The sequence below is a fragment of the Furipterus horrens genome, unplaced genomic scaffold (genome assembly GCF_987537825.1).
Source record: "Furipterus horrens unplaced genomic scaffold, mFurHor1.1.pri manual_scaffold_7, whole genome shotgun sequence".
In the NCBI taxonomy this organism is placed as follows: Eukaryota; Metazoa; Chordata; class Mammalia; order Chiroptera; family Furipteridae; genus Furipterus; species Furipterus horrens.
Window position 1 is genome coordinate 84,966,616 of NW_028327177.1, and position 12,926 is coordinate 84,979,541.

Here is a 12,926-nt window from a genome sequence, read left to right on the forward strand (position 1 = left end):
TGGAGTAAAGCAGTCAGTCATTTTGATATAGAACAATTTTGTTGTCACCATTCATCTTAAGGTATGGAAAGCTGGCTACTTTTTGGCAATAGCACTGAAATCATAGTAAACTTTGTAAATTTGGAAATATTAGGATGTTTAAAACTGACTATTTTTTGGCAAAGATGATCTACCAAATCAAATTACTGGAATTGCTGATTTGATTATTTCAAAAGAGAAACAAATGATTTTTTTTAAGGGAACACTCTTTACTGCAAGCTGTTTATTTATATTTTTTAGTTGCTATAGCATCAGGTGACTTAATAGGCCTTCTCAATCTGACGAGCCAGCCCCTACTTCAGAGGTCGCTCTGACTCAGCATCTCTCTTCTTGGACATGGGCATCCATGGTGTGGTGTGGCACATGATGATTTTAATTAAGTCCCCTTGTCACAGTGGTTGGGAGAGCAATTAATCCTGATTTCTGGCTTAGTCAGGGATAATGACTTGGGCTTGATTAGGAATTATTGAACAGTAATTAGTCTTTTGAAAAAACTTAGGGCTCAATGACTACTCCCACTGTTCACTTTCACCCAACATCCTCTGTTATTTCACACGTCCAGATTATGTTGTTGCCTTGTCTGTGTTAGAAAATTGTCACCTGCTCAGCACCATCAGTGTTGGTCCTGTAACTGTGTAACCTTAGGGATGTGATTGCTTTTATCAGAAAAGTAATCTCTCTTCCTTCTCCCCTCTCTAGGTCCAGATTACCAAGAACAGGACATCTTCCTCTGGAGAAAAGAGACTGGATTTGGATTTAGGATTCTTGGTGGAAATGAACCAGGGGAACCTGTGAGTCTTTTGTCTCCCCTCCCCGCTTCTCAGTTCTCTTCTCTAAGACTTCAAAGCAAACTGGCAGCAGTGACAACTCAACCAAGATTGGAGTCCTGCTGCGTATAACACTGACTGCTTCATCTCAGGCAGTGGAAGTTTTCCTTAGGTCTTGTGGAGCTTTTTTTTGTCTTGAGGGAAGAGACTAGTGTTACAGAACAGAAGGAGTTAGTCCACCCCAGTCTGGCAGAGCCAAACACTAGACACCAAAAATTACAGTAGAGAAAGGCTAGGTATTTTATCATGAATGGTGCCACCCAGGAAATGGGAAGCCAATGCTCAAAAGCCCGAATTCCCTGATGGCATATAGGTTACAGTTTACAGGGAAAAATCACAAGCTACCATGAGTTAGGGGTTCAGGGTCATTCTGGGAGCTGATTGGTGGGAGGTGAGGTAGGGTAGTAAATCATTTCTTTAGGTTTTGACGACAGCTCTGAGGTCTGTTCCGGTGCCCCTCTGTTCAGTCTCATGGGAAAGTAGCCAGGGTGTTGTTCCGCCTTAGGGGTCAGGAGCTGAAACATAACATACGTGGTAGGTTGTAAGTCCTAGGTTGAGATGTTATCTTTATCCTGCCAGAGGTCCAGATCTTGTAACCATTAGTCAGGTCCAGGCTCCTGTCTTCTGCTGCCTCGGGCTGCTGATCACCTGGGGGAAAGGCTAAGTCTCTGAGGGGTAAAGACACAGAGAGATGATTTCTAGAGCTAAGATTTAAAGCTAAATTTAATCGAAGTCATAAGGACTCTCGGTTCACAAGATCCTTTCTTAAAAGTTTGTGTTCACATATGTGAAAAGCGGGAGCTACTACACCTGAAGCTGCCCACTAAAGAAAATGAAACCAAAAAGCAAAATAGGAATTGGTATCAATTAAAAAAACAATGGCGTGATCCTCTGGCCAATTCTGTTAGATCTGCCAGCAGGTAGCCGCCTTTGTATATTGATTGAGTAGCACCAGGCAGGAGAGCACTTCACAAGGCATCATGAGAGATTAGAGAAAATAGGACCCCTGTCTATACAAAAGAAGAGAAAGAATCCTAAACAAGGATCAGGAGACATTTAACCTCTCTGAGCCTTATCTTTAGAATAAACTCAGTATTACATCACAGAATCCTTTTGAAAGGGCGAAATAGAACTAAAGAAAAGTATTAATTCCCTCCTCATAATAAAAACAGCTATTATTTATTGGGTGCTTACTCTGTGCAGATGCTATGCCCAAGGCTTTTAACACATTCCCTCATTTATCCTTCAAATGCATGTATTTGTCCCCATGTTTCAAATCAGCAAATGAAGACACAAAAAAGATTAATTAACTCCCCCAAGATCAAGAATTAATAAATAGAAGGACTGGAAAGGGTCTGATTCCAGAGTCCATATTTTTAACCTCTCTTTTGTCAAAGTTCTTTGTAAAGTCTATAGCTCATGCATCATTACCTAGTGAGAAGGCAAGGAAAGCACAAATATTTTAACTAAAGTTTAGTGGGTGGTAAATACAACAGCAAGATACTAAATAAAGACTGCTTGGATGGAGGTGCTGGTAGTACAGAAATAGGGATGTCAGACCAGACTTTGCTTGATTCATTCCTTCATTTAACAGTATTTATTGTGCATTCACTACTGCAAAGCACAGTGCTGGATTTTAAAGAAAGTAGTATTACTGCTATAATTAGCAGAATTTTCTGAAAGGAGGGTTCTTAGGTGGGTAGAAAAGGAGAAAGGATTTTACAAATGAAAGTAATAAAGTGATTTATTTCTGAAAAGAAGAAAAAGGGAATCATCACCATAGATTAGTGTCAAGGAACCAAATAAGAAAAAGTTATTTTTTCCACCATGTAAAAACTGTTGTAGCACCTAGCACAATGCCTGGTACCCAGTGGACACTCAGTAAATGTTTGTGGCGTGGATGCAGACATGAATGAATGAATGGATTAAAATGTTCTCGGAGAGGCGAAGGCTGTCAGTATACTGTAATAGCAAACCAAAAGGTCAACGTTTTATCCATCATCCAATTACTCAACAGATTTATATTGGTCACATTGTGCCACTGGGTGCTGCTGATACGGATGGCCGCCTGAGGTCTGGGGATGAATTAATCTGTGTGGATGGAACACCAGTAATTGGAAAATCACACCAGCTTGTGGTCCAGCTTATGCAGCAAGCCGCCAAGCAAGGCCATGTCAACCTCACAGTGCGGCGTAAAGTGGTATTTTCGGGTATGTTTCTCATTCATCCCTTCAGACAGTGCATTGTCACTTCATGCACAGAAAAGGACCCCTTTCTGTGTCTGCCTCCTCAAGCACCTATGTTAGCAAATGTTTACAAATGTGACTAAGCTCAGAATTTCCAAATGGTTTGCTTGTCTCACACTTTGCAAAACTACTGTCATTCAAAAATAGTTCAATGTGCCATTAGTACCTGTTCAGCAAAGACTTCCAGAAGAAGGTTAGTTGAGAATATATTACTTCCCCCAACACCTTTACAACTAAAACATAGTTGTCTTCTTCATTTGATGATAACTTTCAACAAAAGGGGTCATTATGACAGGAGAATTGTAACGTCAAATTCAGAGAAGAAAAATTAGGTTTGCACCACAAAGTAAGCTCATAAAAAAAGTTACTCTATTGTTGAGTCATATGTATTAAAGCAAGATTTTTTCCCCTCTTCAAGAATGGTGTACAGCTGCCTAGTTCTAGATCATACTTGATTCCTTCTTCCCACAAGCTTCAAAGTACTTGAGTTCTCAAAATACTATATATCCTTTCAGGCCCAACTCAAGTATAACCTTCTCTGTGACACCCTCAGATAGTCCCTCCTTCTTCCAAATTCCTCCAGATTTTAGCATTCCCTTCTTGTCATTCTTGTGAATCAGGGTTTACCTCTGTATCAGAATCTGCCAGTTGGTAATAGCTCATCATGTGTCAGTCCTTGCCATTCATTCACCAGCTTCCTGAAAGCACGCTGTTGATGGGTAATCTTTGTCTGCAGCCCCCACCTCCAGATATTCAAGACAGAACCCAGAAGGCAGTAGAAGCAGATTGAGTGTTGTATCAGTTGAATTACTGAAGAAGTATGATATGAAACAGTATGAATTCCCTGTAGTTTTAATATTAGTCAAACAAATACTTATCAGATAAAATCAACTGGCACCTTGTCAAAAAAAATTAATTACAGAACAAAGATATCAGATTCCAGTGTGAGAGTCCTGCCTACTGCAGCTATGGAAAACGGTGTTAATCAGTTAGGTCCCTGGAGCTCATTTGTAGTCTCAACATCTTTCTGCACATAATATACCATGTCACAGAGGACTCCTATGGGCCCACAAGGAGGACCGGAAGTCACTGTTCCCCGTTCCCTGTGCAAAAATACACACACACACACACACACACACACACACACATATGTATATACCATGCCACGAATAGCAGTCAGTCAGAAGTGGCTTTTGAGATATGATGAAAACTTTTTGACTTCACAAGTCCAAGTGAAAATAGTAGAGAATGTGATTTTTGCTTATTTCAGAATTACTTTTAAAACCTTAAACATTTTGGGTTTTTAGCTCTGGGTCAAAAATATATTAAATCTATGAAGAAACCATGAAACTAGTAACAATAGTACACATGTTATATAATTCAATTTTCTTGTGGTACCTAGGGTAGTCAGATTTATAGAGTCATAAAGTAGAATGGTGGTTGCCAGGGACTGGGGGAGATCGAAATAGTTAATGGGTTCAGAGTTTCAGTTTTGGAAGGTGATGACAAAGTTCTAGAGATGATGGTGATGATGGTGATGGTTGCACAATGGTGTGACTGTACTTAATGCCACTAAACTGTACTTAAAAATACTTAAAAGGATAAATTTTGTTTCTATATTTTACTACAATAAAAAAGGAATCTATGAAAGGAGAAGATTTCTTGAATAAATACAGTCTTATCCAAAAGGTGTGTACAAATTTTGATTTTGGCATGAAACATAAATTGGTTCCATCAACTATTGTGGTAATTTAGAAGTGTTCTACCCTGTCACCTGACAAAGCAATCAAACTGGGATTTTATAAAACTGGAATTCTGAGAGAAACTGATGTATCCAGGTGTGTAATCCGAGTAGATAATTGACATCTGGAAGCTACAAAGTATACCTCTGACAGGTGTTGTCAGAATCCCCACAGGATGGCAACCGCGATGGTACTGTGAATTTACAATCTCTTGCCTGATGGCAAATTCAAAAGCAGAAACTAGAAAGCTGAGTTAGCACTGAGACTTGTTGGGAATGGCAATATGAATGTGTCACCATGGTCACATCTCTGAAGCAAGGATGGGGGTCATCCTAGGTGTGGGCCACACCTACCCCTTCCTCTAGGTTTGCCTTTGATTTGTGCACAGGGGACACTTCAGAGGGCTGCAGCTGGAGTCTGGATGTGGATATTGATGCATTTGTGTGCTGTAAATGAGACACGATTTGGCTGTCCTTTTTGCCATTTTTCCATGGGTCATATCAGTAAATACTTTTCCTGAGAAACTGTTTGAAATTCTTGTGTCTGGGTTCTGTGAGGCCACGTTAACCTCCTGACCTCTTGCCCACGTGCAGTTGGGGAAGAAGGGTGGCGGGCATGCTTCGGACCCGGCCAGGTACCTGAGAGGCGCATGTCTTGCATAGGTCCGAAAGCAGAGACGGAGGTGCCCTCGCCTGCCTCTTCCCACCACAGCAGCACGCAGCCCGCCTCCCTGACCGAGGACAAACGCACCCCGCAGGGCAGCCAGAACTCCCTGAACACGGTGAGCTCAGGCAGCGGCAGCACCAGCGGCATCGGCAGTGGCGGCGGTGGCGGCAGTGGTGTGGTGAGCGCACTGCAGCCCTATGACGTGGAGATCCGGCGCGGGGACAGCGAGGGCTTCGGCTTCGTCATCGTGTCATCAGTGAGCCGGCCTGAGGCAGGCACCACCTTCGGTGAGTGCTGGCAGTTCTTCCCCAGTACCTCATTAACAAAAATGCTTCTCTGCTTTTTGTCTCAGGTAATTACAGTCTTAATTGGGGTGCAGTTTATTTGGTAGCCTTACCCCTCCTGAAGGTTGGGATCATTTTTTGTAACTGGTTAGCTTCCACTCTGAATGCCTGTTCATATGCATATAACCTAAAGCATACATGAAATTGGAAGAACAGTATAGAGAGTGAGAAATTCTTGCCGGGGAAAGCCTTTTGCAAGGTCTTGGGTGGGATATCATTATAGCAGTAGCATCAGAAAGTCTAAGAGTTTTTTAAAAGAAGCATATGGTTATAAAAAGTATGCTTAGGAAAAATTAGAGGTGTAAGGAGTAAGAATATTATACGAAATGCCCTTTCCACTGTGTCCTTTCTCTACTCTGTCCCCATATGAAGTTTTTAACTTTAATTTTAAATAATATTTTTTACTTTTACCTGGTTAAGAATCTAATTGAAATCTGAGGGTCATTTCTCTTCATTGCCCTTGAATTCTAGCAAGGTTTATTTTCCTATCTCATCCATGTGTTAGGGTTTTTAGAAGAGTACAGAGAAACTCAATTGTCACCCTCTCAAATGATTAACTATGCTGGGTGCACCTGCAGAGACAAATAGGAAACCAGATGATTCCAGGAACTACTAGACTATGCATCTGTTTCCAGCTGAATGAATTATAAATATGTATACCAAGAATGATCCACATTCTTCATCAAATAAAAAGTCATTTACTAGTCCCCAAGCACGTTTGTTGATTAATATGGAATATGATGGGAGGCTGGAAGGGCTGTGCAGGCTTTGAAATGTACCTAAGCCCTATCCCCAAGTGGCTTATCCACAAGGGGTCTAAAGACCAGTGGCCCAGGGCACTTGCTGGCTGGGCTCAGCTATGTGTTTCATCCTTTAGCTTCCTGCTTCTATAGAACTCCCTTGCCTCTTGTTGCTTCCTGCTAAAGCCATTGTCTCTAAGGCTTGTCCACAAGGAGACAGTGAGTCAGCAGGTGTGTGCATGTGTGGCTACAGTAACAAACACCCATTACTAACGTTGCTTTTGTGAACTACTTTAATAATCCATGGATGGGTGACAAGACATCAAGGCAAAGATTTTTTTGTTTTTAAAATTAACTTTGGAGACTCTTTTGCTTAATTTAAAAAGAAAAAGAAAAGCAAGGGGGTGAGAACTCCCAAGTAAAACTTAAGATGCACATTTTTACTATCCCCATGCACCCGTGGATGTTCTCAGGATTTCAGAATTGTCAGTTTCACTTTTTAGAAGGAAGTAGCAGGTATGACAGGAGGTAGGAGGCTATGTGTTATTTAATGAATATTGAATGTCTTCACTCACCATTGGTCCTCGATTGTTTTTCTCTGGCTCTTACAATGAATGAATTAAACTTTACCTAATACCTTACATGAGACTTCTATTCCAACCTATGCAGAGCTTTCCTCATACCTGCTGTTTGATCCCTTTCTCATGTGGGTTGTCCTTGGAGATGGACTAAAGACCTTGAATTTGAGCATGAAACTTTCCACCACACCTTCTTGTTAGATTCAGGGGAAATAAATAACTGTTTAACTTCCTTTAAAAAGAATTTTTTTTGCCATAATGTTACATCTAATAATACAAGCTCAGGCAAATATGCTGAAAATCAAAGGAATTCCCGCTTATTTTCCCACACATTTTATCCTCAATGTCCAAATTATGCTGGAAGACCCTACTCAGTTTCAGTGTCTCCCATGTTAATTTTGTTACCCTTTCCAAAAGGTGGCTCAACTCCATAACTGTCTTCACAGTCCCAGGAAGACAAATTCCCACAATAGGTGAAAGTGCATGAAAAACGTTGAAACTAAACATACTATTAGCTGAAAACTTGATGTCAGACTTCAAAGCCAGTTTTCCACTTCTCTCTAGAAGTTGACAATGCTCGTAGCTGAGATATGTAATCCCTCAAAGAGCACAATAAACCTGCCTCTTCAAATGCACTCTTCCTGGTTTTTCATATTGTAGATAAGTAGTAACTGATAATGTGAAAGGAAAAGATTAAAGAGAAAGTGTTGAGGAATGATTTGAACCCAACTTTGGATCACTGTCCTCAGCATGAGTATGTACTAGATTTTCATATTCCTTTGAGAAGATTTTCATGAGGATGGAGGATGATTTCAGAATTCATGAGCCATTTGGGCCCTACCCTGAAATCACACAAGATAGGCTGATTGATCAAGGGTCATAAAAGCCGAAATGGGTGTTAAGTTTGGGGGCTTTCTTGACTCATCCCTAGTTTTTCTAAAGCTTTCATCACCCTGGATAGAAGGCAGGAAATTGAAGTGTTAATCTAGTAGGTGTTTTCAGATGAAATTTTTGCTGCTAGCGGACTCTCATGCCTCACCAGACTCCCAGTGATTATTTTTCTAAATGGAGAAATAACGAAACATTGGCAGAAGCTTAAACAACAGCTGGTAAAAGTGAAGTGACGTGAACACAAAACACATAAAAGTATCCATCCCAGCTCTGGGTTTCATATTTGGAGTCCCAAAATAAGCCACTGGCAAGTTATCTTGGGGCTCTTTAGAATCTTTGAACTTGCTAAGTATCCCAAGTTTTATAATTGATTTAAGAAGGGGCACTGGGGTTTTCTTCTCATTTGGAATCAGGAAAGAACTGCAGGTTGGGGCAGTAGCTTCTTACATGGACACCCTAAGTGTTGCCAGTGTTTTAACCATTGGCGCAGAGCTCTCCTTTAATAACATTTGCTTAATGCTTTAATTAATTAACACTTAACCTTCTCTTTCCCTTTTCAACCCTTTTTCTCCTCCCTGTACTATATTCCCACGTAACTTAAAAAAAAATTAAAACTCAATATCAAAGCAGGCAATGCATGTGTGGCTATGCCTCACAAAATAGGTCGGATTATTGAGGGGAGCCCTGCTGACCGATGTGGCAAGCTGAAAGTAGGAGACCGGATCTTGGCGGTAAATGGATGTTCCATCACCAACAAGTCCCATTCAGACATTGTCAACCTAATCAAAGAAGCAGGAAACACAGTTACACTCCGCATCATTCCTGGGGATGGTAAAGTATACCTTTTGTGTCTCTCTCACTGTATCTCTTTTTCCTGTGTCTCTGTCTCAATCTCTTTATCATTAGTGTTCATGTAATTGAATAATGTTGATTCAGAGGCAGCCTTGTCCATCCCTAACCGAGCATACCCATCAAACAAATGTGAGCTATTGTTACTAAATCTTACCTCACCCTCTACTTAATCTTCTAGCCCTTAATACCTGTCTTGCTGCAGATATAAGGATTTCAGAAAATCTTCAACTTTCCCCAGTTGATTTTGGTTTTGGTCCTCTTCTCTTTAAAACAATAGAATAGTTTGAATACAGGTGGTAAAGATCTCCTGATATTCTGTCGGGAAATCACTAAGGATTTTTCTTTAAACAATCATTAAAATTTAACTGTATATGGTGACATCACAAAATCCACATAATTACAATGCAGAGCCAGTAGTGGTATTTTTTCTTTTTTCAGAATAAGTGACTATATCTAATATTTTTATTTAATTGGGAGAGTTTTGGGATTTGTGCATACTTAATTTGTTTCTAATTTGTACATGTGAATGAAGAAGGAATTAAGTCTCTTTTTTTTATTTAACTATGGGTTATATCTACATTAAACTGCCCTATTCTTGTTTGGTTGTTTGATTAAATTCAGATATTTGTTTGTTTGTTTTTTAAAGATTTTATTTATTTTTAGAGAGGGGGGAAAAGAGGGAGAAAGAGAAGGGGAGAAATATCAATGTGTGGTTGCCTCTTGCACTACCCCAACTGGGTATCATTTTTGCTATGCATGTGATAAAATAAAACATATATTCTAAAAGCCAGTGAGTATTTCTCAAGAGGAAATATGATATTATGGAGCTAGTGTGATAGAAATTCTATGCCATTGATGTGTAAAAAAATTAGATATTTATCTAAAGATAATTTGCCAAATGAATATTTTTATATATGACTTATTAGAAAATGAGTTTTATAAATTAAAATTTGGGTAGTACAGACTATGCCTTTCAGAAAAAGTAAATCCAAAATTGAACAATAATATTGAAAATTGTTGGTTCCAAGAACAAAGAATTTTCTCTGCTCAAAAATATCCTATACAGAGCATTGAGGAAAAATTATTTCTTTGAATGATGGCCTCCTTCAGCCTGCCTCAAATGTGCTGTTAGTAATGGACCATCTCATTTGGAGTCCATTCCACCAGTTCACCACTCTGAAAAGCTATTATAATTTAGGAAAGTGATCACAAGATGATAGAGCATAGGTTCCTTATGGAAAAGATGAAGAAAGCCAGAAAAATTAAACAAGAAATGGTTGAGAGAGCCAAATGTAGTATATAAATTAAGACACATGGAGAGATTTCGAAAAACTAATCCAAGAGAACTGGACACAGGAATTGACTTGTTGAATTGATATTAATCAATCTTTTTTAAAAAAATAATGTATTTGTTTGTTTATTTATTTATTTTATTATTTTAGAGAGAGGGAGAGAAACATCACTGTGTGGTTACCTCTCACTCGCGCCCCCAACTGGGCACCTGATGTGCAGCCTAGTCATGTGCCCTGACTGGGAATTGAACCAGCGACACTTGGCTCGCAGGCCGATGCTCAATCCACTGAGCCACAGCAGCCAGGTTATATTAATCAGTCTTAATGTAGATACGAGAATGTCCAAAAACAAAGGAAGGAAAGACGGAAATATTTCGGAGAAGCAACGTATACTACTGTGCACATAACATACTAGGTGTTGACTTAATTTTTTAAAAGTACATGGATAATATTTTTTGAAAACCTGAACACGAAAAAAGATAACGTGAGGTGAATTATCCAATAATAGTTATCAATAAAAACATATTTTTAAAAACTTGAATGCTTAAAATATGTAAACTCCAGATAGACCTATCTACAGAGTATCTTGGTTAGAAGAAGTAAACATTGGAGTTGATACAATATAGTTAAGGACCTACGTGCTGCTGAGGGTGCAATATCACAGTTTCATCCAAGACATTACAGGAATTCATTGCCATGATAATAAAACTCTCCATTAGTTTACCTTGTAAGTTTTGGAGGCCAGAAGAAGTCAGTCGAGACTGGCAGAGGTGGATTTGTGAGACTCATTTTGTAACTGGGGCCAAAAATTGCATTCTTGGAAATTAGAGTTGATGCAGGGGAGTTAGATTTCTGGGCAGATGCTGGAGCCACCCAGGAGGATTTTGCACTTTGATGAAGGGAAATGCATGCTGGTTCCACTTCCTCTGTGTTGGAAGTGTGTTAGACACGATGGAGTGTAGGAGAAAGGAGGTGCCCTCTGTGTTAGGGACCTCTGGCCTCCTTCAGATCTTTCACTCTAATGTTTAACTCATCAGGTAGCCCAAAGACAGTTTGTGTCACGATCCTCATGAGGAGACTGAAGTTCTCAGTCAGAATGGTTTCTAAAGCTCTTAGAAATCCATCCTGTCCAGAGAACTGTTCTCAGTAACCCTTAGGAGGCACTTCAGAAGGATGTACTCTTGGTTGGCCAGTGCTTGGAACACACTCCAAATCCTCTTCTTTATCTTACTCATTCTCTTTTCTTATTATTGTTTATTTCATTTTTTTCTCCAATTTCATATATCTGGATCTATAGTTTTCCTCACTTCTTTTTCTTCCATCTCTCTCTCTCTCCTCTCTCTCTCTCTCTCTCTCTCTCTCTCTCTCTCTCTCTCTCTCCCAGCCCCCTCCAACAAAAGCTCTGTGACATTCAGATGTTGGACAGGCCTGGACCAGGGGTGTCCTCACCATCTCTGCTTTTTCTTTGTTTCAGACCAGGGTGGCAGTGGAGTGGGACAGAACCTTTTCTCCTATGAGATAAGGATATGGGGTAGGAAATACATAATGGCATCACAGAAAGGGCCGGAGAATAGCAGAATATACTAATTCCTACCCATGCTTCCTACCACTTGTGTTGTATAGAGATGCTCTGTGAATTGTGGATGGAAATGAGGCTTTAATCAGATAGGGAAGACTGTGAGTGATCCAGGCTAACATGGAACATTCAGACTAAATCACACTCAAGATAATGAGAATATTTATGAGCTTAATATATATTACTTAAATTATGGTAATAAATATGTACTGCTTATCACTCGGATTCAAAGTATTTGCTTAAATATGAGGTAGGGCTTGGCAACACAGGTATTGCTATCTCCTTGGTAAAGGCACAGACGGACTAATGTAACTTGATCTTAATAGAAGACTCTGTGGATATGATGTTAGCATAGACTCAGCCAAAAAGAACAGGGTTCCAACCACACACATTTAAAATCATCCCAAAGGCTTCCTTCAGATGTTTATTGCACATGTGTTTGTGCATTACAATTTATGAAAGGAATGACTGTATCCTTTGTTGGTGTACTTGGCTTTGTAATGTGGATTCCATATGGGAGGCTAAAGATATTACCATGGAAACAAGGTTAGAACTGTAATCTCTTGTTGAGGAGATGTGTTGAAACCCTAGATAGATGCTGCTGTCAGAAGTCAGTGCCCTGATTTAGCACAGCACTGTGAAAGCACCTGGAGAGCTCGCACATGCTTTTCTTGGTGCACAATTGCTATGCAAAGTATAGTAATATCCATTTTCATTCCTCTGAGGGAGCTAACGCAGGTATAAACACTGATTAATAAAGGATGTAGGGTACTTTCTGCAACTTATCATAAAAGCAGCCATTCTGGCCATTTGCCTTAGAGTTTTAAAAGTCAAATACATTGACACTGCTTCGTAGTACTACTGCTGGACCCTATTATTATATCAGGCCCTTTTATATATTTTCTATTATAGGCAGTAAATTTGGAATAGAGCTATGTATTTATGATAGTGGGTTTCATTTCTGTATTTTAAAAAACTAGGGGGAATTTCAGCACTTAAAGTCTTGGTTTCGTTCTCAATGAAGACTGAAAAGTTGCCAGTGCCCCCGCTTACTCTGTGGATGACCTTGGATGTGTTACCCGCCTTTTCTAAACCTCGGTGTCTCTGTCTATAAAACCGGGGTACTAACTACA

At 39.7% G+C, this 12,926-nt stretch overlaps 1 protein-coding gene across 7 annotated transcripts in view; it reads left to right on the plus strand.

Annotated features, from left to right (window-relative positions):
• The window catches only part of MAGI1 (membrane associated guanylate kinase, WW and PDZ domain containing 1), a 671,948-nt gene that overhangs the window by 645,224 nt on the left and 13,798 nt on the right, over positions 1-12,926 (plus strand). For 4 of the 7 annotated variants that reach the window (XM_090283881.1, XM_090283876.1, XM_090283880.1 and 1 more), the window contains 4 exons: positions 739-830; positions 2,884-3,076; positions 5,517-5,807; positions 8,701-8,904. In XM_090283881.1, the coding sequence (XP_090140007.1) occupies positions 739-830; positions 2,884-3,076; positions 5,517-5,807; positions 8,701-8,904 (780 nt within the window). The remainder of the gene's footprint in view (positions 1-738; positions 831-2,883; positions 3,077-5,516; positions 5,808-8,700; positions 8,905-12,926) is intronic. The other 3 variants (XM_090283877.1, XM_090283883.1, XM_090283879.1) reach the window with 2 other exon arrangements.